The sequence below is a fragment of the Taudactylus pleione genome, unplaced genomic scaffold (genome assembly GCF_031769625.1).
Source record: "Taudactylus pleione unplaced genomic scaffold, aTauple2 ptg000102l, whole genome shotgun sequence".
Taxonomy (NCBI): Eukaryota; Metazoa; Chordata; class Amphibia; order Anura; family Myobatrachidae; genus Taudactylus; species Taudactylus pleione.
Genome location: NW_028284504.1, coordinates 5,752,596 through 5,780,249, shown reverse-complemented (window position 1 = coordinate 5,780,249; position 27,654 = coordinate 5,752,596). Strand labels below are relative to the sequence as shown.

General features: G+C 44.8%; 1 protein-coding gene across 1 annotated transcript in view; it reads right to left on the bottom strand.

Moving 5' to 3' along the window:
- MARCHF10 (membrane associated ring-CH-type finger 10) overlaps nt 1-18,765 on the bottom strand; it is a 72,801-nt gene extending 54,036 nt beyond the window's left edge. The window contains exons 1-3 of the mRNA XM_088470750.1: nt 18,661-18,765; nt 15,019-15,124; nt 6,512-6,667 (exon numbers count right to left, since the gene is read on the bottom strand). Of these exons, the coding sequence (XP_088326876.1) occupies nt 6,512-6,667; nt 15,019-15,105 (243 nt within the window). The 5' untranslated portion in view covers nt 15,106-15,124; nt 18,661-18,765. The remainder of the gene's footprint in view (nt 1-6,511; nt 6,668-15,018; nt 15,125-18,660) is intronic.
- Nucleotides 18,766-27,654: the final 8,889 nt, after the last annotated feature.

The window sequence follows — 27,654 nt, the reverse complement described above, 5'->3', positions numbered from 1 at the left end:
GGTCATGAACAGCAATATCTTCAGAAAAAGAATCTGAAATAACATCTTCAAGTGAGGACTCTAACAAATTTTGACCTGTCACCCTTATCCCTTCAGACACCACCAGGGGTGTAGTAATTAAATTTTTCATGGGGGGGGGGGGGCAATATATAGGTAATATAGGATCTAACACTCCTGGATATCGCTACTTGACTCGCAGATGGTACGCGGACACTAGGCACTACCTGCACTAGTCGATTGCAAGTGGACACACTTCCGGTTACCACTAATATATTACACATATTGATGCCATTTTATATTGGTAGATCTTTTTCTTTCTTATACACTTTGGAACAGTGGGCCTGATACAGAGCCGGACGGTCTGACAAGAGCACTCGCTCTGAATCAGGGCCCTCCAACCTAAAATTGGAGCGGCCTCCTGGCCGCTCACATAGCTGTGGGTTACCACCCACAGCTTATGCGAGCGGCCAAAAAGATGGTCGCGATGGTCAAGACCATCGCGACCATCAGGCTTGCGACGAGACCCTGCGGTAAGGTCTTGCTGCCGCAAGCCCAGGTGTGCTTTTGGCTCTATCAGAGCCAAAAGCACTCCCACTGACATCACTAGTGATGTCAGTGGGGCCGGACCCAGACGGTAGGCGTTCCCATGGGAACGCCTCCGTCTGGGCAGCAACGCCCCCGGCACGCCCACCAAAGGGGGCGTGCTGTCACTCACCATCGACAGCACGCCCCCTTTGGTGCGAGACCCATAGCGACGGCATGCGCACTAGAGCACCATCGACCCGCTTGCGAGCGTTCAGCGCTCGCGAGCGGGTCTGAATCAGGCCCTGTGTTTGAATGTGACATGTAGATATCTATGCACTATTATTATGAGTTCACATTCACTGATTTATACTACCTATAGGGATTTATATGCATTGCCCTTATATGACATTTCCTTCCTGTCTATTGTTCAATTGTTTATTATTCAATTAGCTGCTACTTATAAGAGAGTCAGTGTACCTATTGACTGCATGCTATGCTGATACCTTTTTGGACTTTCTTGACAATGACCCACAGGGGTCGAAACATTGTCTTGTGATGCTCACCCTGTTGAATTAATAAAGCCTCCATTTTTACTTATACTGGTGAGTGCCCTCTTTTGGCCCAAGTGACCATAATTTTTGCTATTATTGGTACAGGGACTGCCTGTTACCTCAGTGGAGCACCCCTTTGATGAATTGTGTTGGTATGTGAGTGTGGATTATTGGGACTGCTATATATATATATATATATATATATATTTAGCGACGGGTGGGGTAGCAGCGGCAGCCGGTCGGCGCATGTGCGGGGCACTAGTGACGGTATTTTTTAGTGAAAATACCGTGACTAGTGTGCGGATGGGATTCGCAGGGACAGAGTTTTCTTGCAAGCTCTGTCCCTGCAAGGGATTTGTAGTAAATCCCTGTGATATTGCCTGAATTCGCAATGTGAATTCAGTCGGTAATATCACACTATAACCTGCATTACAAGTGCGGATTGTAGTAAATTGAGCCCATTGTCTTGGCAGGCTAGATTATAGGAGATCTTGGCAGAATCCACCCCTCCCTTTGTCCACACTTTCACAGACCAGGAGACCAGGGAGCACAACATCACCAATGAAGTTTTTGCTCTTTGTACAGGAAGCATACTATGGGCTCTATTTATTAACATTCTTTTTACTAAAATAAAGTGAAAAAGGGTGTTTTCACACCCTTTTCACATTATTTTAGTTTCACCTGTAGTTATTACAGGGCAATTGGAGTAGAATTAGTAAAATTCTACTCCAACCCCTAGTATCACTTAATTTTAGTAAAGCAGATCACATTTCCCATAATTGTAATGGGAAATGTGATCCGACCAGAGTTACTAAAAATAAATTGTAAAAAAATACCGGGGGAAGCCCTGTGATAATAACGCCACCTGGAGGTGGCGTTATCCAGGGTCTCCCCCGGTTACCGGGCTCCCACTCTGCTCTAACAGGGAGAGCAGAGGCGGGAGCTGGTACCAGTAATCAGATATGTGGTCTAAACAGACCGCAAGCTGATTGCTGAAAAAAAAGAAAACATTTTTTTTATAATTTTTTCTTTTACTTACCTGAATCCAGGGACCGGTGATCGGGCCTCCGGTGATGGCTCCTCTCCGTTCAGCTGGTCTCCCATAGTGCACTGTGGCCCGGTCATCAGGTGATCGGGTCCCAGTGCAGTATGGGAGATCACTTGATCGGGAAGCCCGGAAAAGATCACCGGAGGCCAGGAGGATGCAGGTAAGTGTAATGAAGGGAGGGGGGGTCGCGGGGGTCCGCGATCACGGGGGGCGGGGCTTAGCGTCGGTGGGGGGTAGCAGCAATGGTGGGTCGGCGCATGCGCGGGCTCTTAGTCGTGGTATTTTTTCCGAAAATACCGCGACTAGAGTGCGGATGGGATCCGCAGGGACAGAGCTTTATCACAAGCTCTGTCCCTGCAAGGGATTTATAGTAAATCCCTGTGATATTGCCTGAATTCACAATGCGAATTCACTCGGAAATATCACACTACAATCCGCATTCAATATGCGGATTGTAGTAAATAGAGCCCTATGTGTGCAGGCAGAGTTTATAAAATCACACCATCTATTTTAGTCTATTGCAATAATTATCACAATTTGTTTAGAATGTGTTATTTTCACAATGTTTTTTTTTCTTGAAGTGTGTCTGTGCTAGATTTGCTTTTCTTTTTGGCATTACTAGAAGAAAACAATTTTCCATTATTGGAAAAAGATGAGGAAAGCTGCGAGGAGAACTATTGTGGGGAGCTCACTGCTGCGCGATGGGCACAAAGGGCCTCATTCAGAGGCGGACGGAGGATGCAAGCGGTCGCTCAGAAACTGGACGGCCGCTTGCATCCTGACCGGACGCCTCTGTTTCGGTCGTTAGGCTGTGGGTTAACACATTGACCATCGCGACCATCGGGGCTTACGACGAGACCCTAGGGTAGGGTCTCACTTGTCGTAAGCCCCGGAGAGCTTCTGGCTCTGTCAGAGCCGGAAGCTCTCCTCTGACATCACTAGTGATGTCAGTGGGGCCTCCCCCAAACAGCAGGCGTTCCCATGGGAACGCCTCCGTTTGGGCTGCCACCCCCTCGGCCCGCCTTCCAAACGGGGCGAGCTGTCAATCAACATCGACAGCTCGCCCCCTTTGGAAAGAGACCCGCTACGACCAGCGCTGTCGGTCGTAGCGGGTCTCACGCATGCGCACGAAGGAGCCGGCTTCCTCGTGCACATTCACACTAGACAAACATCAAGGCGGCCGTGCGGTCGTAGACCGTACGGCCGCCTCTGAATACAGCCCAAAGTGCTTTCAGAACAGACTGGTGAAGACACTTCCTGACCAGTATCTATGCTAAATTTTCCTCACAACCCATGGAGGGGTACAGGACAAATTGAGAAGATTGCCTACCAAAATAGATGGTAATAAGCCTGAGACGGGTGCAGCCGCGTCTGTGTGTGCGACTTTTGCTGATGTAGCAAGTGCGACTTTATGCTAATACCGGTACAAGCCCTTCCCTGGTGTACAGCTGTGTGCTAGGACTGAGATGCCCAATTTCACTGTCTTTAGACACAATCATCGGTCGCACCATGGAAACTTGCACTAATCCCATGCTAGGTCCAGATTCTCCATCAGAGTATGGCCTCCAATGTGAGCAAATGGAGCATCTGAGTTTGTAACCACTAACACACCCACAACACTACAATAACATGCACATAGTACTGTATATCTCCATGCATCTAATAGCCACCTCCCAGGCACCGTCCAGAAACACCTGATATATTTCCAATACATTTCTGGGTACCTGCGTCTCTGTACGCACACACTGCAGGACACATGCATGGTGCAACTCTGTAGCAGGACACATGCACATTTGAAAAGCATTAACCATTTACATGGATATTGGCATAGCCTCCAACTCAGAATCAGGCCCAATGTGCGCAGCCAGACATTGCAGTGATGTCTGGTGCCAAATAGCTAGAAACTTAATTTTGACCATTGTCTGACATCACTGATATCACAGAGTATTAACACTTTACCCAAATTAAGCCAAAACATACAATAATTGCAGGGGCGGCTTAAGGCACGGGTTGACAGGGTCATTGCCCAGAGGGCTGTAGCCCAAAATGGCGTAACCCTGCACTCCACCTCAGCTGCCGGCTGAACATCTAGCCAGGGGCGCACTGAGCTCATTTTCCTGCTCAACTTCTAGCTTAGACGTGGCCCGGGACCACCGCCTTTGCCACTCCCAGCCAGCCCCTCGGCCTGGGGCCACTCTCTCTTCCACTCCCAGCCCACCCCCGTGGCCCACAGTGTGGAGGATAGATTTGTTGAGGATGCCCGAGATGTCCCCGTGCCTGAAGAAGGGCGTCTGGCACTCACCTGTCGGGATTCCTACACCGCCACACCACCCCTGGCAGCCCCTGCTCCTGAACCCAGCGGCCTGACTTTCCCGCAGAAGGGATGGCTCTGGGAGGAGAAAGCCGATGGCCCCTCTTCCAACACACGGCAGAAAGAGGCTCAGGGGTGAGGACTTCATTATACTAAAACACCACAGTGCATCTGTACTGTACACCAGTCACATCCGTAATACTAGCTATAACTCCTGTTATACTAATATACGTACCTTACTGCACCTGTTCTGTGTAATCCACCGTTATATTGTATCATGTATGTACTGTACTAATAACTCATAACTATGAGTGTGTGGGGCTATGGGGGCAGTGTGTGTGCGTGGGGGGGCTATAGGGGCAGTGTGGGGGGGGCTATGGGGGTAGTGTGTGTGTGTGTGTGTGTGGCTACAGGGTGTGTGTGTGTATGGGGCTATGGGGGCAGTGTGTGTGTTTGAGGCAATAGGGTCAGTGTGTGCGAAGCTATGGGGGTAGCGTGTGTGTGGCTATGGGGGCAGCGTGTGAGGCTATGGGGCAGAATGTATGTAAGGTTACAAAATTCTATGCAGATTATTATCAGACATGACAATTATTTGGAGCCCACATAGGTGGTATTATGAAGCCAATAAATCTATATGGGTACCAATATTAGTTAGGCACAAATTTTACAATATGTTATCCAAATGTATAAACTTTCAATCGTCAGAGGGGTGCCCTGTGTAACACGATGCGATAAAACACCTCCTTAATAAATTATATAAAATAAAGACTCAGAGACATGAGATTTGGCAGAATAATTAGTTATCAATTTATTAAAATGATCTAATTCGGATTAAATTAATCTAAACTGATTGAAGATATGGTGGCAAAGAAAGGACGGCAACATTCAGCTTACTCCACACATTCAGCACACAGACATGCATACCAAGCGGACACCGCCTAAGGTGCAGAGCAACCGGTAACTAAACAACGTTAACAAAAAGGTATCCACTCAACCCTCTAACATGGCTACCCACCCGGAAGGGTGATGACGCAATCCCCGGCAGGGTGATCCAGTGAACTTAACAAGTCAAAGAGGGTGATCGCACCAAAAGACTATAATACCACAAACTGAAAGACTTGCACCCTATGGGGCGACGTGCCGTTCTTTCCCGCCACAGAAAACACCTAACCACAGACAATCCCACTGAATCCACTTAGGGAAGAAGGGTGGGAAGCCAGGAACAAAAGAGGCTTTGTCTCAGCCCTCACAACCTCACATTCCCAGTTAAGACACACACACCTATCCTAATAGGGCAAACTAAGTCACATGGTGTTACCTAAGCCAGCCCCCCCACGCCGTTCTCATTCAGTCACTCTGTTTGTCTACTGTCGTCTTACAATGTCACAGAAAGAGCTTGTTTCATTCAGAAAAATAGCGCAATCGAGCATTTGGCATACAATGTAATTATTTTGCTAATCATATAACTGCGTCACACTGGCATTTCATTACAGTATAGTGGGAGGTGTCAGTGTGGAACGTTTTGTTATCATCACTTTGGTGGCTGCCGGACTAAAGGAAATGGATAACTGTTCCATATGTATAGTACAGACCTTCCCAGGGGGAGGTGCAAGGTTCTCTTTAAGCAGATAACAGACATCTCCGTATTTTTTGAAAATGGTCTGTGGTGAAACATTACATTCAGGAAATGGTACAATAGATTAATGAAAACAGTTAATGTGTTTTTTTGTTTGTTTTTCCACTTTTTGGTTTCTCCCTTCATTTTGTCACACTGGACAGAATAGTGGTCTGTCCTAGATAGAACTGTTTGACACAGTTAGCATGCTTTTGCTGTGCTAATCGCTGTATGCAAAATGCAAAGATGTATTCTACTAGTAGAGCATAAAAATCATGGATATACTGTATATATTTTTTTAATGTATAAGATATTATTCAATGTTCTTAAACTTTTGGTTAACTATTTTTAAGGGCATAATAGCATTAACAATTTTACTGTTCTTTGTATTCTGGTTAATTTGTGTTGTTTTTGCTATTGACGTGTTATTTACAGTACATTATCCTGCTGTGTACCATTACCTGTGTCTTTCTGGTCATCCCGATCTGCCATGGCTTGCTGTAACTACGGCCGGAGTAAAACATGGTTAGAGGATGTGCGATGCTTTGGTTTTCAGCTTGTCTCTCTCTTACACGCTCAGCTTGCTCTCTTACACACTGTTGCTGGTGTAAATGAGCCTGCAAAAAAGTGTGATTCCTTGATTTCTTTGGTAAACGAGTGTTGCATTAGCACCAGTATCTGGTATAAACGAGAATATACAGGGCAAACCCGCCTACCTCCTCCTAGTGAGCCATTTCCTTCTGAGCCATTTGTTTATCCCTTAAATCCATACTCCTGCCCAGATATCGTTTGTAGCATCTACATTGCTTAGTAACCAGACTTTTATTTCATATTCTGTATATATTCTTTCCACTAACATTTTAAAAGTGAACCTCATAAAACCTATCTGAAACAATAATATAATCCATTCTATACACTACAGACTTGCACAAGCATGTGACTGAAGTAGTCTCAGAGGTTTCAGCCCCAGATGATTTGTCGGAAGGGCGTGGGGGCGAATTATCCCCTATTTTGCAATCCGCTTTAGATTTTACCAGTGTAGGAGGCATCATAAATGTATCCATTACATAAAATAATGGAGCCAGGAAAGCAGATGAGAGATCTCAGAGACATGCTGCTGTGTGTGCCCACAAGTTGAAGCAATGGAGTCTCCCATTACTGCTGGAAGGGTAAGTTGTATATATGATAGGTGCTTCTTAAAAAGGCAAGATCTTAATGTGGAGAAGCAGGTATGCAGCAAAAACAATGTGGTTTTTTAAAACTCTGGCTCTTTTTCAGGGCCAGATCATTTCTGAGCCTGTCCGTGGTACAGCTGCCTGTCTTCTGATTAGGTTTTGATCTTATGTCTGACTATTCCTGGTCCTGCCATCCTGAGCTCCTGTTTCTGCTATCCTGAGTTCCTGGCATACTGTTACCAGTATGCAAATATCAGTTCCTTTACAATCTGCTACTTGTGTGCTGCGCAGAGTGCCTGACACCTGTGCATAATCATGACACTACTGACTTTCTTCTACCCATGTGCAATTGTGAGTTCACGGCACTATGTTACAGTGCTACCTGAATGCAATCCTGACTTTCTAACTTTCTGCTACCGGTGTACTATCCTGACTTCCTTTCATTTTACAACCTTGTGCTATCCTGAGTTTCTAGAACTCTGCAATCTGTGTGCAGTAGTGATTTCCTGACACGTGCAACCTGTGTGCAGTCAGGGCCTCCTAACTATCTGTACCCATGTGCAATTATGAAGCACTGACACTCTGCTACCCATATGCAAACCTGAGCTTTTGGAAGTCCGACATTTCTGCTTTTTTTCAAACCACCCCCCAAATGTCAACTGCGTGTCACTCACTTTGCGAGTGAATCCTCTGTACGTGTGTGATGGCAAGAAAAAAAACAATCACTGGGCATGTGCAGTATGGCTTTCACGCATGCTCAATGGCTAACAGTCACTCAAACTGCATAAATATTGGCATTGCGTGCGGATCTGACTCAGGTCCTCATAAACCTAGCATCTATACGCCATATGGCGTGAGACACCTGACGTGACTGAGACACTTCAAGAAGTGTAGCGTACCTTATTTATCTTTCAATTTTGTGTCTTTTATATGCATCACAGAATCAGTGAAAAGCTGTTCACAGTGTACTAGAGACACTAGGCTGCAACTTTAACCACATTGGAATTGGTTGCACACAAGTACAAAATCGCAAGCTAGGCACAATAAAACTTGTTGTGAGGAAAGCTGTGGCAATTTGCGACTGTGCCCTTTTTGTGCCAATTTAGACTTGGTCACATACAGATGTACAAATGTGGTCTGTCTACACTAGCAATACAACTTTGTCGCTTCAAGTAGTTGTATTTGTGCAAATAAGATGCACATTTTGTATGAAGAGCCGATTGGACCAGCCGAGTCATATGGGACCTGGTTCGCCGAGAGGGGCTACTTGATGCAACTGAAGCCACAGTGTAAAAGGACACATATGTGACTATCTGTTACTTGCATGCTATCCTGAGTTCCTGGCAATCTGCTATTTATGTGCAGGATTTGTGTTCCTGACATTTTGCTACCAATGTGCAGTCTGGAGCTTCTGTTCCTCTGCTACCAGTGTGCAATTGTGAGTCCCTGACACTCTGTTATCCATGTACAAACCTGAGTTTCTGGCACTCTATCTATGTGCTCCTTACTTTCTGCTACCTCACTCTGCAAACTTGACTACCTGACGTTCTGCTACCCAAGCGCAAACCTGACTTCCTAACTCTCTGCTACCCGAGTGCAATTTTTAATTCCTGATTCTCTGCAACCCTTGTGCTATCTTGAGTTCCTCTGCAATCTGTGTGCTTCTTGACACTCTACTATCAAAGTGCAATACTGAGTTCCTGACTCTACTACCTAAGTGCAATTTTTAATTTTTGACTCTCTGCTAACAGAGTTCAATCCAGAGTTCCTAACTCTGTGCTACTTGTGTGCTATACTGAGTTCCTAACACACTACTACCCATTTGTTCTTGACACTGCACCTGAGTGCAGTCCTGAGATCTTTCTTCTCTGCTATCCATGTGCTATTATGATTTCCTGACACTCTGCTACCCGAATGCAAGCATGAGTTTCTGATACTTTACTACCTATGTGCAATCCTTACATACCTCTCTGGCCAAAAGAACTACCAACCAATATACGTTCTTGTATATTGCCATTGTAATAAAGAACTGCACACTTTCACAGACTCTCTTTTGTCTTTTATATGGTACCAAACTGAGCAAGATTTACATATACTGAGAAGAGTATCTTTCTCTCAAAGATTTTTAATCTCCGCTATGTTGAGTTTGAATTTGAAATAATATTTCAACTTTACAGTACACATATATATTTTTTTTCTTATCATTGGGTTCCACCTGTGCAGGGGAATAAAGTTACATAATATAAAAAAAAGGCATAATGAACCATAATATTGTTAATTGGGTACACTGATGTGATTTATTATCTGAAATGCTTTAGAGTAAGGGATTTCCTTATAGAGGATATTTTTTTAATAATCCTCAACAATTTACTAAGACAATTAGCCTTTTTTATTTTTATCGTATCCTGTCTCTGACGTTCTTCTCCACCTGACTGTATAATAGGGTTTCTCATAGTGCCAAAATGCTCATGTTCATGTAACATTATAAATTAATTGCAGCAGTTGTTTTTCTTTTATATTTGTTTTTCTCAACTTTCTGGATAACAGATTTTTTAAATAAGACCAGTAACCAAATAATTAGTTATCGAGTCCAAATAAACACCATGAGGTAAATTTATGAATTATCAACACGATAATTAGAGTTTGTTAACGCCGTTATTCGCTGTAATAAAGAATTCTGTACCTCAAGGATATATTATGAAACACATCCAGGGACAGGGGCGTCATTTAGGCCCTGCCCCCACTACACGATGCAGAGATTACTGGCATTGTGAAGCAGGGGGCGGGACATGATATCACGATTCAGTGCAAATCGCGTCATTGGCCCCCTCGCTGCGGGGGTTTGTGTTGTAATTGCGGGGGGACTGGAGGGGCAGGCGGGAGGCTCCCAGCTGGATTGGGAGAGTAGGCAAGAATGGTCAAAGTGAAAGAATGCAAAGTAAATTTCACAATATAGCAGCCCCCATAGAAGCCAATTGGGGCTATTATTGTGATCAGAAACAAGGGAACCACTGCAGGCATATCCTACATCTGCACTCTGCACACTCTGTCTATGAAAAGACTTCAATGATAGCTGGTAAAGATGGACAAACTCTTTTGGGTGTGCTGGTGTTGTTTGTCCCACAATGTCACTGACAGCCCTAGGTACAGAGACTGTAATTGATTGAATATACAGATAGATGTATCAAACCTTCAAGAGAGATAAAATGAAAAAGTTGCCCATAGTAAATAATCAGCTTCTAGCTGTCATTTTATAGACTGTGCTAAATTAATGTAAACCAGAAGCTGATTGGTTGCTATGGGCTCAAAATGAAAACCAGACGCTGATTCGTTGCTATGGGCTCCTTCTCCATTTTATCTCTTTCTATGTACACGCAGACACATAGTTACCAAATTGGTTGGTCGATTTGTCTGCCAAGCGTATACCCCACATTACAATTTCAATTGACTATGGGTCATTTATCTATTGTCCATGTGGACTTAGCTTCAATAAATAACAGACACTATGATGATGATTTTGCTCAGTGGAGTAAAATTGCATAAAAATGTCTGATTTTAATCAGTTCAGTCAGTTAATCAATATTTAATAGATTGGAGACTTTGATGTGGGGGGAAAGAGAATAGTACACAGGTGCTTTTTATTTCGCTGTGAAATCGCAACACTTACATACTCAGTTTGCCTGCAAATGGTGGAATCCAGCTTTCCATGTGGTCTACAAATGCTGTGTCACAATGAGACCCTTTGGTAGTGGGAGTAGGGTGAGGTTAGTAGACACAGGAGAGAATATGAGTTGACAGTTATCATGTGGTGTAATCAGGGACAGTTTAACAGAGGAGAGGGCCTGCGTACAGTCTCTGTGTGTGCCCCCTCCCTCTCACCAGTGCATTCCTAAGTATACTCTGGCACCAGGGCCTGATTAAGGCTTGTGTGGGCCCTGGGGCAACTAAATTGTGGGGGCCCCCACCAAGCCACATGGAGCCTACCCCCCCTTGCCACCACATGGAGCCTACCCCCCTGATTACTTACTTTCTGGCTCTGTGTTGTGAATGAAGCAGCACAGTCATCACTGCTGCATAGAGCACAGAACGGCTCCTGAGGCCTGACATCAGTGATCAGCGTCACAGACATGATGTGTCACGTGATGCTGATGAGGGGACTCGGGAGCCGCTCTGCGCTCTATGCAGCAGTGATGACTGTGCTGTTGCATTCAGAACACAGAACCATGGCAGCTCAGCCCCCATGCCGTATATAATATATATATAACATACACACTAACACACATATATACAGTATACACACATAAACACATATATACACACTAACACATGCTATATATATATACATATATATATATATATATATATATATATATATATATAGTAACAACACATACACATAAATACACACTAATGGTGCATACACACAGTCAGATTTGTCAGATGAACGATTTGCAAACGATTGAACGATTTTTGACTGTATTAAAATGAATGGAAATCGTCCAAAACTGACTGCAAACACTTCAGATGTCAGATATCGTTATCTGACAAATGGGAACGCGCATCGTTCATCGTTTAGACATGTCAGATTGTCCTTCAGATATGAACAATTTTTTAAATCGTTATCGTTCAGATCTGAAGAAAAATCTGACTGTGTGTATGTACCAGAACACATACATACAAAATAAATTAGTACACATATATATATATATATATATATATATATATAATATGTGTGTGTGTATACATTTTTAATGCAGCAACACCAGGATGATAATCGCGAGCACCTCACCTCATAAGGCTGTTGATATAATGCCGTGATTCGTGGGTGATATGGGGGTGGGACTTGCCCTATTTGCTCCGCCCCGACTTCGGCCGGCGTAGGGCTGTGTGTGCTAGTGGTGGGGGCCCCTATGTGTGCAGGGGCCCCCAGCGGTGCCGAGAGTGGGGAAGCGGGTACTAATTACCCAGGCTTGCTGAAGGGGCCCGAGTCCTACGCTGCCCCCCTCCTCCCTGTCAGCTGAGTAGCTCAGCACACGCTGCTGTGTGCTGGGCTGCAAAGGGAGACTGTTTGCTGCTGCAGCACCAGTCTCCTCTGCCTGTGTAAGGGAGTGATCATCCTGATTGTACCCCTCCTGGATATGCGCTGGGCTGAGGGGCTCACAGCGCCCCCCTTCCCAGTGTGCAGCGCCGCTTCACAGCGCTGCAACAGTGTTTTTTTTATTATTATTTTTTCTTAAGGGGGCATGGCTACACCTCGCACGATTAAGCCACGCCCCTTCACCCGGGCCCGGCTCTTGGCAGCCCTGGTCAACCCCCCTTAATCCAGTTCTTTCTGGGACAGCGCAAGAATCTACAGCGCATGTGCGGATCTTCAGGAACATGGCACCTCAGCCATTTTCCCTGTGATTTCTGTACTGCACATGCGCATATCCTCTGGAAGATGGCTCCATTCTTTTGTTTTGAGCCCCTAGTTTTGTTTTACAAAAGTGAAATGTTATTGATGTATAAAAACATATTCTACATATACAAAGACCCATGAAGTCTGTTGCTCTGCTGGTTATTATGACATGATGATGGATTATACTTTGTGTAAGTGTATTTTTTTCCATTGTATATATCTGGCAGAAGAAAGGTTCCGAATACAAACACTCCTTTGCCAGATACGTATTCAATTTCTCATTATTCAAGTGTTTACTCATTATTGTAATACAAATGAAAACAGAGGCCTGCAATTATGTGTGGGGGTTATTAACTGCACATTAATTCCTGGTAATTAGGTATAATTTAAGTTGTTTTGTGCATCATTGTACAATCAGTGAATCATTTATTGACCTAGATTACTAGATGTGGAAAAGAACTATCTCTAGTGTAGGTTTTAACAACATATTGATATAATTCATATATATTGAACACAATAATTTCAGCATTATAGGGTTTACCTCCTTGAGACAACCCCTGCCATCATGTTAGCTAATTACTTCACCGTTGTAGCAGGTTAATGGATCCACCAGGACCGACAACATTACAGTAGCTCATTGTGCATAGATAACAGAATGACCAGTAGAGACCAGTACTAGTAGACTGCAGCCTGCCCTAGGCAATAAAGCTACTAGGATAACATATGTGTATTGAAGGCGGTGCCTACAGGGATGGCTACAGCTCCATCCCCAATGTGTCCAACACTGAAAAGTATGATCCCTTTGGTAGGTTTGAGTTGCAGCTATAATAAAGCAAATGTACAGGAGCTGGGGCAGTATGGTGGTGGGGATGGAGGCAGTGCTGTATCTATAATGGGTGCAGGGTGTGCGGGGCACATGGGCCCCCGGGTCCAGAGGGGCCTTGCACTGCACACCCTGCACCCATATTATTTTAAACTTACCTGTCCGTGGTCTTGTGGCGGGTGTCAGCGCTGCTCAGAACACCGGAAAATGGCCATGCAACATTTCTTTATGTATACATTAATGGTTTATGTCTCACTGATTGAAGCAATCATCATTAAGGTGACACTAGGTATATTAATACAAGAGCTTATATTTTTATAAAGGACTAGCTGGAGTACCCGGCGTTGCCCGGGATTTTAAGAATGTTTGTTTACACATCCTCCAAGAAACCTGTCCTTAGGCAGGCCTCACGAAAAGTGTGACAAATTTCCCCATCAACAGTCCTAAATTTTTCGAAGGAAATAGGACCTGTAACGGTGTAAAGCAAACTTCGAAGATAGAAGCATTCAAAATGTATCAGATGTACAGTGTAAACACGGCCAAGAGCTTCTGTTGCTCTGATACCAGGATGACCATCTACAGCGACTCCCTGTTTTCTGCTCATAAAAACTTTTCGAGAAGCATTCCATGTGTAATATTTTGGCAGCTCACAGTACAGCAGGGTCCTTGCAAAGTCATCATTTTGACAGAGTTTGAAGAATTGAAGTAAATGTTGTTGCGTAATTTTTTATAGTCAGACAGCTGAGAACGCTAGGAAAGCCTGCTAAAACTCTCTTCGATAATAAACATTAAGATCATGACAACCCAAAACGCTCGCTCCGAGGCCCTACCCATATGCCGTGAGGACCCACAATGAGCATACAGCAAAACTTGTGGTTTTTAATTAACTAAAAATTAACAGTAATTCATTTCAATTTCAGATTTTTCCGTTGCCTCCGGTGTGTTTTTAATACGCTCGTATGTAAAATTTCACGATCTTGGCTTGTAAACTGTGGATTTGTATAGAAAGACAGAAGTACAGAAGGGCAGAAATAGTATAGATAAGAAAGTTCTTAAATATCACCACTGGAGGCAGCAGACAGCAGTACTGAGTGCAAGGCCCCACAATGAGCGTCCAGCAAAAATTGTGTTTTTTAATTATTTAAAAATTAACAGTAATTCATTTCGATTTCAAATTTTTTCAGTTGCCTCGGCCGTGTTTTAATATAAAATTTCACGATCTTGGCCTGTAAACTGTGGATTTCTATAGAAAGACAGACAAATTTTTGCTTTTATATAGTAGATTAGGAGGATGCTGTTCAGGAGCTCCTCCCCTCTGCAGTGCAGTACACTCTGGCATTGTGTCAGAGCCTACTGCGCATGAGCAGGTCTCCGGTAACATGGCATCCTGGTGATTTGTATTGCTGCAGTGCTGACGTGAGACTCCAGAGTGGTAGGTATTCAACATAGGTACAGGGTGTGTGGTGTGGCCCCCTCTGGACCGAGGGGCCTCTGTGCACCGCGCACCCTGCACGGATTATAGATATGCCAATGACAGTGTTTCAGTTACACAATTATGTCCATGACTGTTACCTGATATTCTGAAGCCATTTTGTGCTGCATATCCCTCATGTGATGCCCATTGACAATGGACTTATATCTGTCCCAGTCTTTCTCCATCAGTGGCCCTGTCTCCAACCTGCAATGATAACAATTGCTATTATTATTCGTAATAATAATAATAATAATAATAATAATCTTTATATAGCACCAACATAATATACATAACACAAGTTTGTTTAATAATTGTTATCAGTCCCTGCCCCTTTGGAGCTCTAAATTATCTTCCACAATAACAACCTAACAACTAGTTTTTGGATTGTAGGAGAAAACTGTAAACCCACGGAATCACGGGGAGAAAATACACACTGCACACAGATATGGTCAGGGCAGAACCCATAACTTTATACATACCATATTTTTACCATTACGTGTATTATATTAGAAAAAGAAAAGCACAGTTTGTTAAAAAATAATATACCTGGTGGTAAGCAAAGTTTATGGTATAAAGAGGGACCACTCTTTAAAGTATCATTATTGTTGATAATAGCAGTTATAGGATGCTGCTATCAGGTAGAGATGTTACGCGCCAAAACTGAGACAAGTAAGCAAAAGAACATTGTGTTTGTGGTTGCACATGCTCAGTTGAGACTGGAGTGAGCTGCCACAGATCTGCTGTATGGGACAAGAGACTGGGCAAAGCGTTATCACAAAATTGGAGAGGTGACAGAAGCCACTAAATACCCGCTGATGGTGTGCTGAGTGACCAATGCAGAAGTGTCAGCTGACTTTGCGACTCAAACCCGGAGATAGTGTGTTAGCACAGGGAGCAGCAACTGAGATTCGTGGAGGCTGTAAGTGAGTAAAAGAGCTGCAGAAAGGGAAACGTCCATACTGTTTGAGAGCTACTGAGGGGATGTAGTTAAGAAACCTACAATCAGGATGCCGGCTACCAAAAATACCGGCGCCAGAATCCCAAACCGCGGCCAGTAGACCAGCGCCAGAATCCCGACATGAGTGGAGATGCCGACGATGGAATCCCGACAGCCGGCATCCTGATCATAAGTATAGTGGGGTGGGTTACCTGATAGCCACGGGGGGGAGGGTTAGGTTTAGGCACCACAGGAGGACTTTGGGTTAGGATCCAGAAGGGGGGAGGTTAGGGTTAGGATGCAGACAGGGGGGGTTAGGGACCACCGGGGGTAGGTTAGTGTTAGGCACTAGGGGAGGAGGGTTAGGCACTATGGGGGGGGGTTAAGTTTAGACAATAACCGGAAGGGATAGGGGGCAGGGTAAGAAGGGTTAGTGTTAAGATACAGGAAAAGAGGGTTAGGAGGTGAACAGGGCAGGGTTACAGTACTTACTGTTCTAGTCGGGATTATCAGCATCGGGATGAAACTGTCAGTCGATTGACAGGCGGCATCCCAAATGCTGGGATTTCATACTCAACCCCTACTGAGAACTGTTACAGAGCTATTGCAAGAGTGTATGAGAGATACTGAGAATTATCAACAGATACTGAGAATTGCTAAGAGATTCTGAGATCTGCTATATTTCAAGTACTGTGTAATCTTGATTTGTGCAAGAGACTGAGTTTGAGTAAACAGTGTGATATTTATCTTATTTGAGTTTGTCAGTGTAAAGAGTGGAAGCCATTTTGTGTGAATACTGACCTGAGTTAAAGAGCACTTTAGAACTGAGTTATTGCTACTGTGCAAAGCTGAAGATAATTGGGATATATTGCAATTGGAACTGTGTTTATTGTAACTTATCACTGGAAAGCTAACGCTATTGCTCCCTGGAATCGGGAAAGAACAGCATTAGATGCTTATTGCTATTACAAATTGTGGATTACTAATACATGCATGTTATAGGTCAGTGATCATCCACCAACAGAGTACTCAACAGAATGTTTTGTGCACTTTAGAGTAAAATACTGAACGGTTTTGCAGTTTTTGCTTAATTTGTTGAGTAATAATCTGTGTAGCTCTTACTGTGTATCCATGTTTTGCAAAGGTTAATATGTGGTTAAAGCATACTTACCAACTCTCTGACAGTCAGGTCGGCTTTCTCCTCACAGCAAGTAGGCAATACATGGCAATAGGTGAGCAATTCAGCCGCCATGCCTTCCTCACCGCACACCTATTGCCATGCCATGCCCACTTGCTGTGAGGAGAAAGCCAACTTGGCTCCCTGGACTGCCCAGTTTTGCTCAGTAAATGGGCAGCCATGGAGGGTTGCTGGCAGCAATGGGGGGCGCGGGGCGGTGGCTTACCTAGTCTTTCGGGTGGCCAGGAGTGACACCTAATTTTTTGAAAGGCTCCCACAAATTTCAGGAGAGTAGGCAAGTGTGGTTTAAAGTAGAGATGAGTGCTTACCCCCGTGTTTTGGTTTGGGTTTGTTGTGCAAAACCGCCCTCAAGTGCTTTGTTTTTGGATCTGGGTTTTGTTTTTAAAAAATGTTTTTAAAAACATTTTATACAGCTAAAATAATGTAATTTGTTCAATCCAAAATTCACAGACTCACTGTACCTGATCCACCACTACACATACATATCTCTCGTCCCTCCGTCCCTGCGCAGGCACACTTTACCCCCTCCACCACTACACAGATACATCTTTCCACCCCTGCCCCTACACAGGCACACTGTACCCCCCTCCACAACTAAATGTACACATCTCTTTGCTGCCTAACTAATGGTCACGAAACAAAGTTCCATACTTCCAATAGCATTCCTGGTAGCATTCCTGTTTTAGTGGGGCGCCTCGCCCTGCTCGATTTCTAAAGGGCAGAATGCACTCTGCCCTTCTTAACGGTGCCCCACTAAAACAGCCAGTGTTCTGCATTGTCCCGCGGGTGGGGAAAATAGCCGTGCAGCGGTCAGTGTATGCATGCCGGACGCACAGCTGTGCTTGGGGGCTGCCCAGCAGGTCCATTAGTGCCAGGCATGCCTCCAAGAGCGATGAAAATGGGATGTATCTTAAAGACACCCCCCCTGTTCCTGTGGCCACGCCACCTGTTCAGCAACGCGCACCTTCAGCGCGCACAAGGGTCCTTCTTTCTAGGTCCGGTTCCCAGCACTGGTACTACAATGAACACTACTTCCAAAGTAACACAAGTTCTGGTGAGGGGTTGGAACTGGGACCACCCACTACCAAATGTCTAGTTTCGCCTATGGTTAGGGTTAGGCACTAGGGGGAGGGTTAGGCACTTGGGGGGGAGGGTTAGGTTTAGGCACTAGGAGGTTAGGTTTAGGATGCTGGGAGGATGGGTTAGGTTTAGGGTTAATAAACTTACTGACAGCTGTCGGTTCTTAACTCTGTCAGGATCCTGGCGTTGGGATTCTGACCACCGGGATCCCGAGCGCCAGCATCCCGTACCCAACTCTTACAGACACGAAACAGACACACTGCTTATAATAACAACCTGAGTTTTTTACTCCTCATCTTTGAGTGAGAAATGTACTCTGCAGGAGAATAGCATATTTTGTACACAGACTATTTTATTCTTTTATATTTTTCTTTTTTTTTTTTTTCTGGTCTGAACACCGTTGATTTAATTGATGCTACAGCTATTTATATGGCATGCTAATCTAATTTAGAAACACATTATAAATAAACAATAAAAAAAAAATATATATATATATAGCTGGATTAGCACATAGACTATACCTACCCCAGGCTGATGAGTATACTAACAGCTGTGAGTACACCTCACCACTCAACTCCAGCATGGGAAACTGTTCTTGTGTATTGGAAGTTGTGCTTCAGGAATCCTGGAGATGTGTTGATGAGCTGACTGAGCCTGCTGCAGAGAAAAGCGTTCCTGTGTGTCCATGGTAATTGTAGGAGGAGAATGACAGGAACTATGGTGTCCATAGCTACGGGGCCTGGCCAGAAACATTCACACAGACAGCCTGCTGCACAGTGCATTGTTAGGGCCACGCTCAGTTCAGTCAGTGCATTATGGTTAAGTTTTTTCTAATTATAGACTCACTGCCAGTAAGTCAAGGTTGCATGTAGACAAATGATAGACTGTATGTATATATCAGACTGTATGTTAGCCTTTGTTTACTTTACACTAAGTCTATTTGTTCCCAGTTTCTGCTGCAATCTGAACTTTAAACTGGTTATAACAAATGAACGAGAATATAATTGAGAGTAAGGGGCATATTTATTATTTCTTGTGGTCTGTCCCATATAATAAGGTTTCCTTATTGTGGAAATTCGCTTCATGTGATGCTTCCGCAATCACTTTGCTCTCTACTTCATGCAGCTGCTGCACTATTGCACATGCGCCAATGTCCAGCAGCGCATGTACATACCTCCCAACATGACCCTCTCCAGGAGGGACATAATGCTCTGGTCCGGGACTTCCCTGGTAAGAGATGGGGCTGCAGCGCAGTTCAAAATTCAAATAGGGGAGCCACACCAACTGTCATTTCACACGCTGCCAAACATCACTGGCTGGGATGCACTGGCAGTTGGTGTGACTCCCCTATTTGAATTTTGGACGGCGCTGCATCCCCACCTCTGGAGCTGCCACCAATCATAAATTGCCAGGGAAGTCCAGGACCAGAGCATTGTGTCCCTCCTGGAGAGGGTCATGTTGGGAGGTATGCATGTATGAGTGGGCAGCAGCTGGGGGAGGGGTCCATAGGCTACAACGGGCTAATGCCATCTAAAGAGCTTGGTCAATCCGACAGCTTAACAGTCCCCATAGAAACTTCTGCTGTCGGAAATGGAGAGACCGCAACATATATTGCAGATATCTGCTGTGGTCCCTCCATGGTAAATCCAGGGGATCCATAATATTAGTGGGTACACCTGAAAACAGGTCTTTTCAAGGGTGATATCCCACAAATATTATTTGATAAATAGGCCCCTTAAGCTGGGTACTGTTCTCAGGGAAGATTCACAGTTGAACCATTACCAGGAAAATTAAGCTCATAATATTACAGTGAATCGATTGATTATGGAGTTTTAAGAAAGCCAATTGATTAAAAGTCGATTGATAAAGAATCTCTGAGGAGTTAATTGATAAGGAGTCAATTAATAAAAAGATTCTTTTAGTCGTCAATTGATAGGGAGTTATGAAGATTGGGTGGTTCTTGACTGGACTGTTGCCTTGAGGACTGGTATGCACTTGGCAAGATGCAGCCTTGAGGACTGGTATGCACTTGGCTGGTTGCAGCCTTTAGGACTGGTATGTACTTGACAAGTTGCAGCCTTGAGAGCTGGTATGCACTTGGCTGGTTGCAGGCTTGAGGGCTGGTATGCACTTGGCTGATTGCAGCCTTGAGGGCTGGTATGCCCTTGGCTGGTAGCAGCCTTGAGGGCTGGTATGCACTTGGCTGGTTGCAGCCTTGAGGGCTGATATGCACTGAGGTATAACAAATACTGCTATGAATGTCAATTGTAGCTTGTATACACAGATGTAGAATTGCTACTGAGAGTGATGAGTTGTAAATAGCAGATGGTGTACCCAAACATTGAATGGCAGTGAAGGCAGCTGAGTGTTAATTAGCTGAGTAGCCACACAGGCACAGAGGAGCATCTGAGGCTGCTGAAATGAACAAACAAAAGTGTCAAGGTTCTGCCTGGGATCAGCTGTTCCTTACCACAGCACCTGCTTCCCCTCACTAGCGAGAGCAGTGAGACGTCAAGTGCGGTGGTAGGTGACTTGCTGAGTATTCTTCCCTTGGTCCAGGTGACTTCCACTCAATTCTCCATATTGGAGTTCCTGCGGCAGTGTTCATGGGCGCAGCCATCTTGGCTGAATCACCTGATAGATCCTTATCCAGAGGTAGCTGTGTCAGTTCTCAGCTGACATGCTCATCCAATGGACACCTACCTGGGGGTATATAACATTTCTCTAGGTAACAGGAAGTTGCCTGATCAACTTCGCTGTTTCCTAGATGGTTGCTGTTCTGCTTAATTCCAGGCTTCACACGCAATCTTCCAGAGACTCTTCCCAGCGTTATTACCAGAGTATACTCAATACATCACCTATGTACTGAGCCTTAGATATTTTTACAGTGTTCACCCTGCACTGGGATTCCAGTCTGTTCTCTGAACATCTCCCAGTACAGATTCCCAAAGCACCACTCTGGTGCTTGCGCTGCGACAAGAACCACAGAGTGTACTCAGTACATAACCTGTACTGAGCCCTAGTGGCTAGTTACATTGTTACCCTGCATTTAGATCTTCAGTCTGTTCTTGGAACGTCGTCTCTACTGGTGCATACATACTGTGTATTCAGCGCTCGCAAGTGGGTCGATGGTCCCCCACTGCACCTGCCCGAGCCGGCTTCGGAGTGCGCATGCGCGAGACCCAGCCAGAGACGGGCGCTCCATCGCTACAGGTCTCGCACCAAAAAGGGGTGGCTGTCGATTGTGATTGACAGCTCGCCCCGTTTTGGAGGCGGGCAGGGGGGTGGCTAACCAAACGTAGGCATACCACAAGGGTCTCATCGCAAGCCCGATGGTCGTGACCATCGCGACCATCACCTGGCCGCTCGCAAAAGCTGTGGGTGGTCACCCACAGCTTAGCGAGCGGCCAGGAGGCCGACTCTGAAAAAATAAAATGCTGCCCTGATTCAGCGCAAGTGCTCTGAAAGAGGGTCCGGTTCTGAGTCAGGCCCTCTGTATGCACGATTGTGTATAAACACTGAACCACTCTCCAGTGTGTCTGTCTGTATTCGCACGCTGTCTATTCTGTATGCATGATTGTGTACAAACACTGAACCACATTCCAGTTTGTCTGAATTTGCACGCTGTATACTCGGTACGCTCAGTATTGTCTAAGTACGGATCCTCGGTCTCAGCAGCATATCCTCATTCTCACTTCCCTCCAGTGTTAACTGCACAACCTACTCCTCTAGTGATGTCAGTGGAGAGCTTCCGGCTCAGACAGAGCCGAAAGCTCTCCGGGGCTTACGACAAGGGAGACCCTACCCTAGGGTCTCGTCGTAAGCCCCGATGGTCACGATGGTCTTGACCATCGCGACCATTACCTTAGGCGGTGGTAAGGTGTTAACCCACAGCCTTACCACCGCAAAGGAGGATGTCTTGAAAATTCAAGAGGTCCTCCCCTCATTCAGACCGACCGCACGCTCTGTGCGACCGACTCTGAATGAGGTCCTAAATCCTGTAGACGCTTGGGGCACTTCTCTTATTGCATACATTAAGTATGGGAGCAATAGATCCCAGTCCCGTTTATCCTGAGCCACAGCCCGTTGCATCATTTGTTTTAAGGTGAAGTTAAATCTCTCCACTAGCCCATCTGTTTGTGGATGATAGACTGAAGTTGTTAACTTCCTTACACCTAACAGTTTACACATATCTTTCAATTGCTTGTATACAAAGGAAGTACCTTGATCCATAAGCATTTCTTTTGGTATACCCAGTCGGGAATAGACCATCAACAACTCTCGGGATATGGTACTAGACTTGATATTCCTTAACGGAATAGCCTATATATATTGGTGTCCCCGAGCTGATTTGTCAATGGGACCTACTACAATAGTGGAATTCATTCTGGGCACTTTCAATAAAAAAGTTTTATTTTATATGTATGCAGAAAATTCATATTCTGCTATACCAAATCAATACTTTAATGTTTTTATTTTGATCTATGATGTTTCTACTTATTATTTTAATATGATTTGTCAGAGAGAGAAGAAACAGAGAGAAGGAGATGGGGAGATAGAGTGGGAGAAAGAAAAGAGAGAGAGAGGTTTTGAAATACACTTACCAGCCACTGTCAGTGGTAAAGATGCAGGCTGTCACCTGTCACAGCAGGCAGCAAGCTGACAGGATCCAGGAGCAGGTCCTACACAGCATCCATGCAGGCTCATGTGCTTTGTTCAGCACTCAATTCATCCAGACTGTGGCAGTCTTTTTAATCAATCTACTGTAAAATCCTCACAGCTAGTTGCAGCTCTGGTCAAAGTGTGAATAACGACTAAAATTGCTCCGAATACCTTGAAAAGAGTTGACTGGTTGCCTGGGAAGAGAGGCAAAGCCATGATGCTTCGTGAGGAAGGGTATACCTATGAAGAATTTGCAAAGAGGTTGGGCGGTGGTGTAAGGAAACTGCATAAGGGTTGCGAGCAGTGGATTGACGAAATCGGCCGCAAGAACTGGGAGAAAGCCCATACTTACAAAACAAGATGAGTGCAGAATCTGTTGCCTGGCCCTGCAGGATCGTCGAAGGTGTGCAAAAGCCATCTACAACCTAATGAAAACATCTGGTGTCCAAGTTTGTGACCGTACCATCCGAAAAAACTTTGTGACAATGGTTTGCAAGCTAGGACCCCGAAAAAGAAGCGGTATCTAAACCAGAAATAGAGGGAGAAACGTATAGATTGGGCTCTGGCACAAAAGGAGTGGACAGAAGAAGACTTGGACAAGATTAATTGGAGTGACGAGACCAAAATCAGCTTCTTCACGAGTGCTGGATTGAAATTTGTTCAGCGTCAGCCGGGGGTTATCTTTTGCTCGAGTGCACCACGGCAACTATGAAGCACCCACTGAGTGCAATGGTGTGGGGCAGCATGGCCAGCCATGGTGTGGGATGTTTGGCTGCTCTTGATGGCAATATCAATGCCAAAAAGTATCAAGAAGCAGTGCTGGAGGTGAAACTGTTGCCCACAATCGAGGATTTGTTCGAAGGTGACCCACGGAAGTGTATCTTTCAGCAGGATGGAGCACCATACCACACTGCCAACAGTTCCATGAAGTGGTTTCGTGATCACCAAATCACTGTCCTGTCATGACCAGGAAATAGTCCGGATTTAAATCCAATAGAAAATCTTTGGTCAAGGCTTAAAGTGATGGTATCACGAAAAAATCCAAGTAACAAGAGAGAGCTGATCAAAGCCATAATCCAGGCCTGGTACCACGTGATTTCACCTGAAGATCTGGGACATCTGGTTCACTCGATTCCTCGATGAATCAAAGCTGTTCTTAAAAACAGAGGATATCCAACGAAATATTAATTTTGTGTATTGGTGAAATTGCATATTTTTTTCCATAATAAAAGCATACCTGTAAAACTGTTGCTTTACTGAATTTTTTACTGGAAATTTGACAAATGACAACTTAAAAATAAATAGTAATGATTATACTCACATATACTTCGATTGGAATATAAATTATAAGTTTTTATAATGTAAAAATAATGACTAAACGCAAAATTTTCCAAATTTCCTAAACGTGTCCAGAAATAATTCAACTAGTGTATGTCCATTCCAACCCTTTCAAAGGGCACAGAAATGACAGGTAGGTAAAACAACGGTGCACAGAAATGTGGGCGACGGCTGGTTCATTGGCAGATAGGGCACTCTCGGCAGTACTTTTGAACTGCTGCCATGATCCCTGGCCAAAAGAACCGCTGTTGTACTCTTTGCAAGGTTTTCTCTTCTCCCAGATGACCCCCCCATAACTGTGTATGAGCAACTTGGAGAACTAGCCCTACATGTGTCCGGGGTACCAACAATTGATAGACTTTATTACCCTGCATGTAGGGTACCCGATATAACAAATTTCCTTTCAAAGTAAAGTAAGGGGTACCCTCGGGGGATAAAGAAAACTTTGTTTGCCCATTTATCTCCACTACATTCTTAAAGCCATTTGACAAATTAGGGTCATTTATTTGATCACATCCAAAGTCTGACAACGACACTCCCACACAGTCCTGCTTCCAGCTCCCCTCGTCTCCTTCTTCCCCCATGATTTCAGAAGTGGGGGCCTGTTGCCCAAGGGGTAACTCCACATGTCCAGGTAAGGCATGTAGTGGAAGGGGGTTTGCTTCTTCGGCTGTCCCAGCGACTGTAGACTTGGGGCCTGATTCAGAGCTGGTCGCTATTAGCGCTCGCTAATAGCGTTCAGAAAATGGGGGTGGCTATTCAAATGAACCGTTCACTCTTTGCTGTCTGTTGCCGCCTCTATGTCTGAACGAGCGAACAAAACATGCGGTCGTTTTTTTGATAAAAACGCCCCCTGGCCGCTCGCATCATACGTCATGTCCGCTATTTATTAGATTAATCGAGTACATCGACCAGCGTATGAACTGCTCGCTATTCTTGTGGTTGGTTTTTCCTACCACAAATTTGCGAGCAGTTCTGACTATAAAATAACCCAGTGACGTGGTCAGTGACGCTGCTGTATTAATTATGCACACCCATAAAACGCCCATTTTGACCTTTAAGCACGCCTGCGTTCTGATCTCCACTCCCCGTTTTCAAGCACCTTCCCCTGTTACCACCCACATACGCCTCCTCCTGTCACTCATATTAGCAGGCATTCGCTATTTAGCGAACAAACGATTTTCGGCCGCACTGACTGGTTCGCGCATGCGTATTATGATCCGTACGCATGCGCAGTTGGGCAAACATCGCTCAGAACGAACAAGCGGCCGCTTACGAGCGGCTCTGAATCAGGCCCTTGGTCTCCACCTGGAAGGTAATAATCTCCTGTAGCAACGGGAAGTCTTGACCAAAGATTAAGGGGTACGGTGACCGGGATGCCACTGCCGCTACCAGTGGTATCTCCTTTCCCTACCAAATCAGTGGGAACTTTACACATGGGTACTCCTCCACAGCTCCATGCACGCACACGACCTATACATGTGTTAGGTCTTGGTTGGCCTCTGTGGGTACCAAGGCAGCTGAAATCAGGGATAGCTCACTCCCGCTATCCACCAGTCCCCATACTTCCCGGCCTCCAATTTTAACTGCTACCCGAAATATTGTAGCCTCTCCTGGTGAATTTAAGGCCACATACAGGCTGTGGGTGGGTCGACTCACTTTTCCGATCCATCATACCACAGGCTTGGCCAGGTTAGGACAGTCCCGCCAGATATGTCCCAACTCCCTGCACTCATAACAGAGAATGGCCCCATCCTGGCAGAGACCTTTGCAGGGGTCCTCGTGCATGGGCAGGGCACAGGTTTAGACCCTCTGTCTGAATGTTTCCCCATTTTCCCCAAAGCCAAATATCTTTCAATGGCCTGAGCTGTCCTTATAGTTCCCAGGATCTGCTTGCAGGGTCCACCTTTGTAGGCCTCGTTCTAGACTCCTTACATAGTGAACCACAGATAGAATGACCTCATCTCCCTCCACTCTCCTGGCCGCCCCCTTCGCTCAACTAATGCACGCCGCCTCTCATGCCGACTGATTACTTCCTCCCACTTCGCCTCCAAGATTTTGCCCGTGCTGCTCCCGACCTTTGGAACTCTCTCCCTATCCCTATCAGACTCTCCTCCTCTTTACAATGCTTCGAACGGGCTCTCAAGACCCATTACTTCATCAAAGCCTTCCAGCTCCCATCCTAACTTGCTGCAACATGCTCCTTCCTCCGTTTACCCCATCTGTGTCACACCTGTTTGTCTGCCCCTCCCCTTTCGAATGTAAGCTCTTACGAGCAGGGCCTCTACCCTCTTGTACTTCTCCTTACTTTACTTTCACCTACTTCTAACCCCCCACCAGGGCACCTAACACTTGGTTGCTTATGCTCTGTTGTATATCTTGGTGTTATGGTCACTTATGTATCAATGTATATTATCCATGTCCTTGTCCTATTTTGTACTGTAAGTCAGTTGTCAAATTATTTGTTTGTGTACTTTGTAAGGCGCTGCGGAGCACTTGTGGTGCCATATATGAAGGATAATAATAATAATCTCTGTGATCTGTAAGCCTGTATTCATTTCCGGCTGTAACCAGGTCCGCACTAGGTGAGCCAACTCTGCTTACTGAGCACATAGAGTCATCAGGGTTAAAGAGCCCTTCATGGAACCCCTGGGCTTTTGCTGACCCCGTCAACCTGATTATGGCTAATATGGTAGCTTTCAAATGGGGGTATGATTTTGATTGTTTTTCGGGCAGGTCAATATAAGCTTTTTGGGGTTCTCCTGTTAAATATGGAGCAAGCCTCTCAGCCCATTCCTCCGCCGGCCATTTCGGGCGGGTGGCCGTTCTCTCAAAAGTAAGCAAATTAGACTCCACATCATCTGCTGGTGTCATCTTTTGGCACGGTGGCATCTTTGACCCGCTTCGTTTCAACTCTGTTAACTCTGCCTTGATTAGCTGGTTGCATTCCAGCTGAGCTTGGGCCAGAGCAGACAAATTGCTTATATGCGACTACATCTGTGCTTGCTGCATCTGCTGACCCACATCTAAATTAGTAAGAGTTTGCAGAATTTCCTCCATGTTTGTGTGAGAACTGCTTGTAAATTTAAACTTAGCGTCTTTAATCATGTAGCAGTGATACTTTAAGTATTCCCAAAATATTATTTTTTTCATTATCACATGATGTAAATAACTATTTAAACTTTATTTAGCATTTTTGTACAAAAATATGTTGATTTAGGTTTAAAGCAAAAACAAAACAATCTGCGCTGGAGTACTTACTGTAGATCAATTAGCAAAATGTATTAATCATACCAAAAAATAAAATAAACAAAGGGTAAAAATTAATAAATACACTATAAATAACGATAAATGTACAAAACACCAAGTTCATATGGATACATACATAAATCTCTCAATCAAGAGCAACAATGTATAAATGTAAAAAGCTACATAGCAGCATAAATAATATCATCTTGTACAATACACTCCCGTATATTCTAACACTAAAGAATATTCAAGTTATTTTAAGTGCTGAAG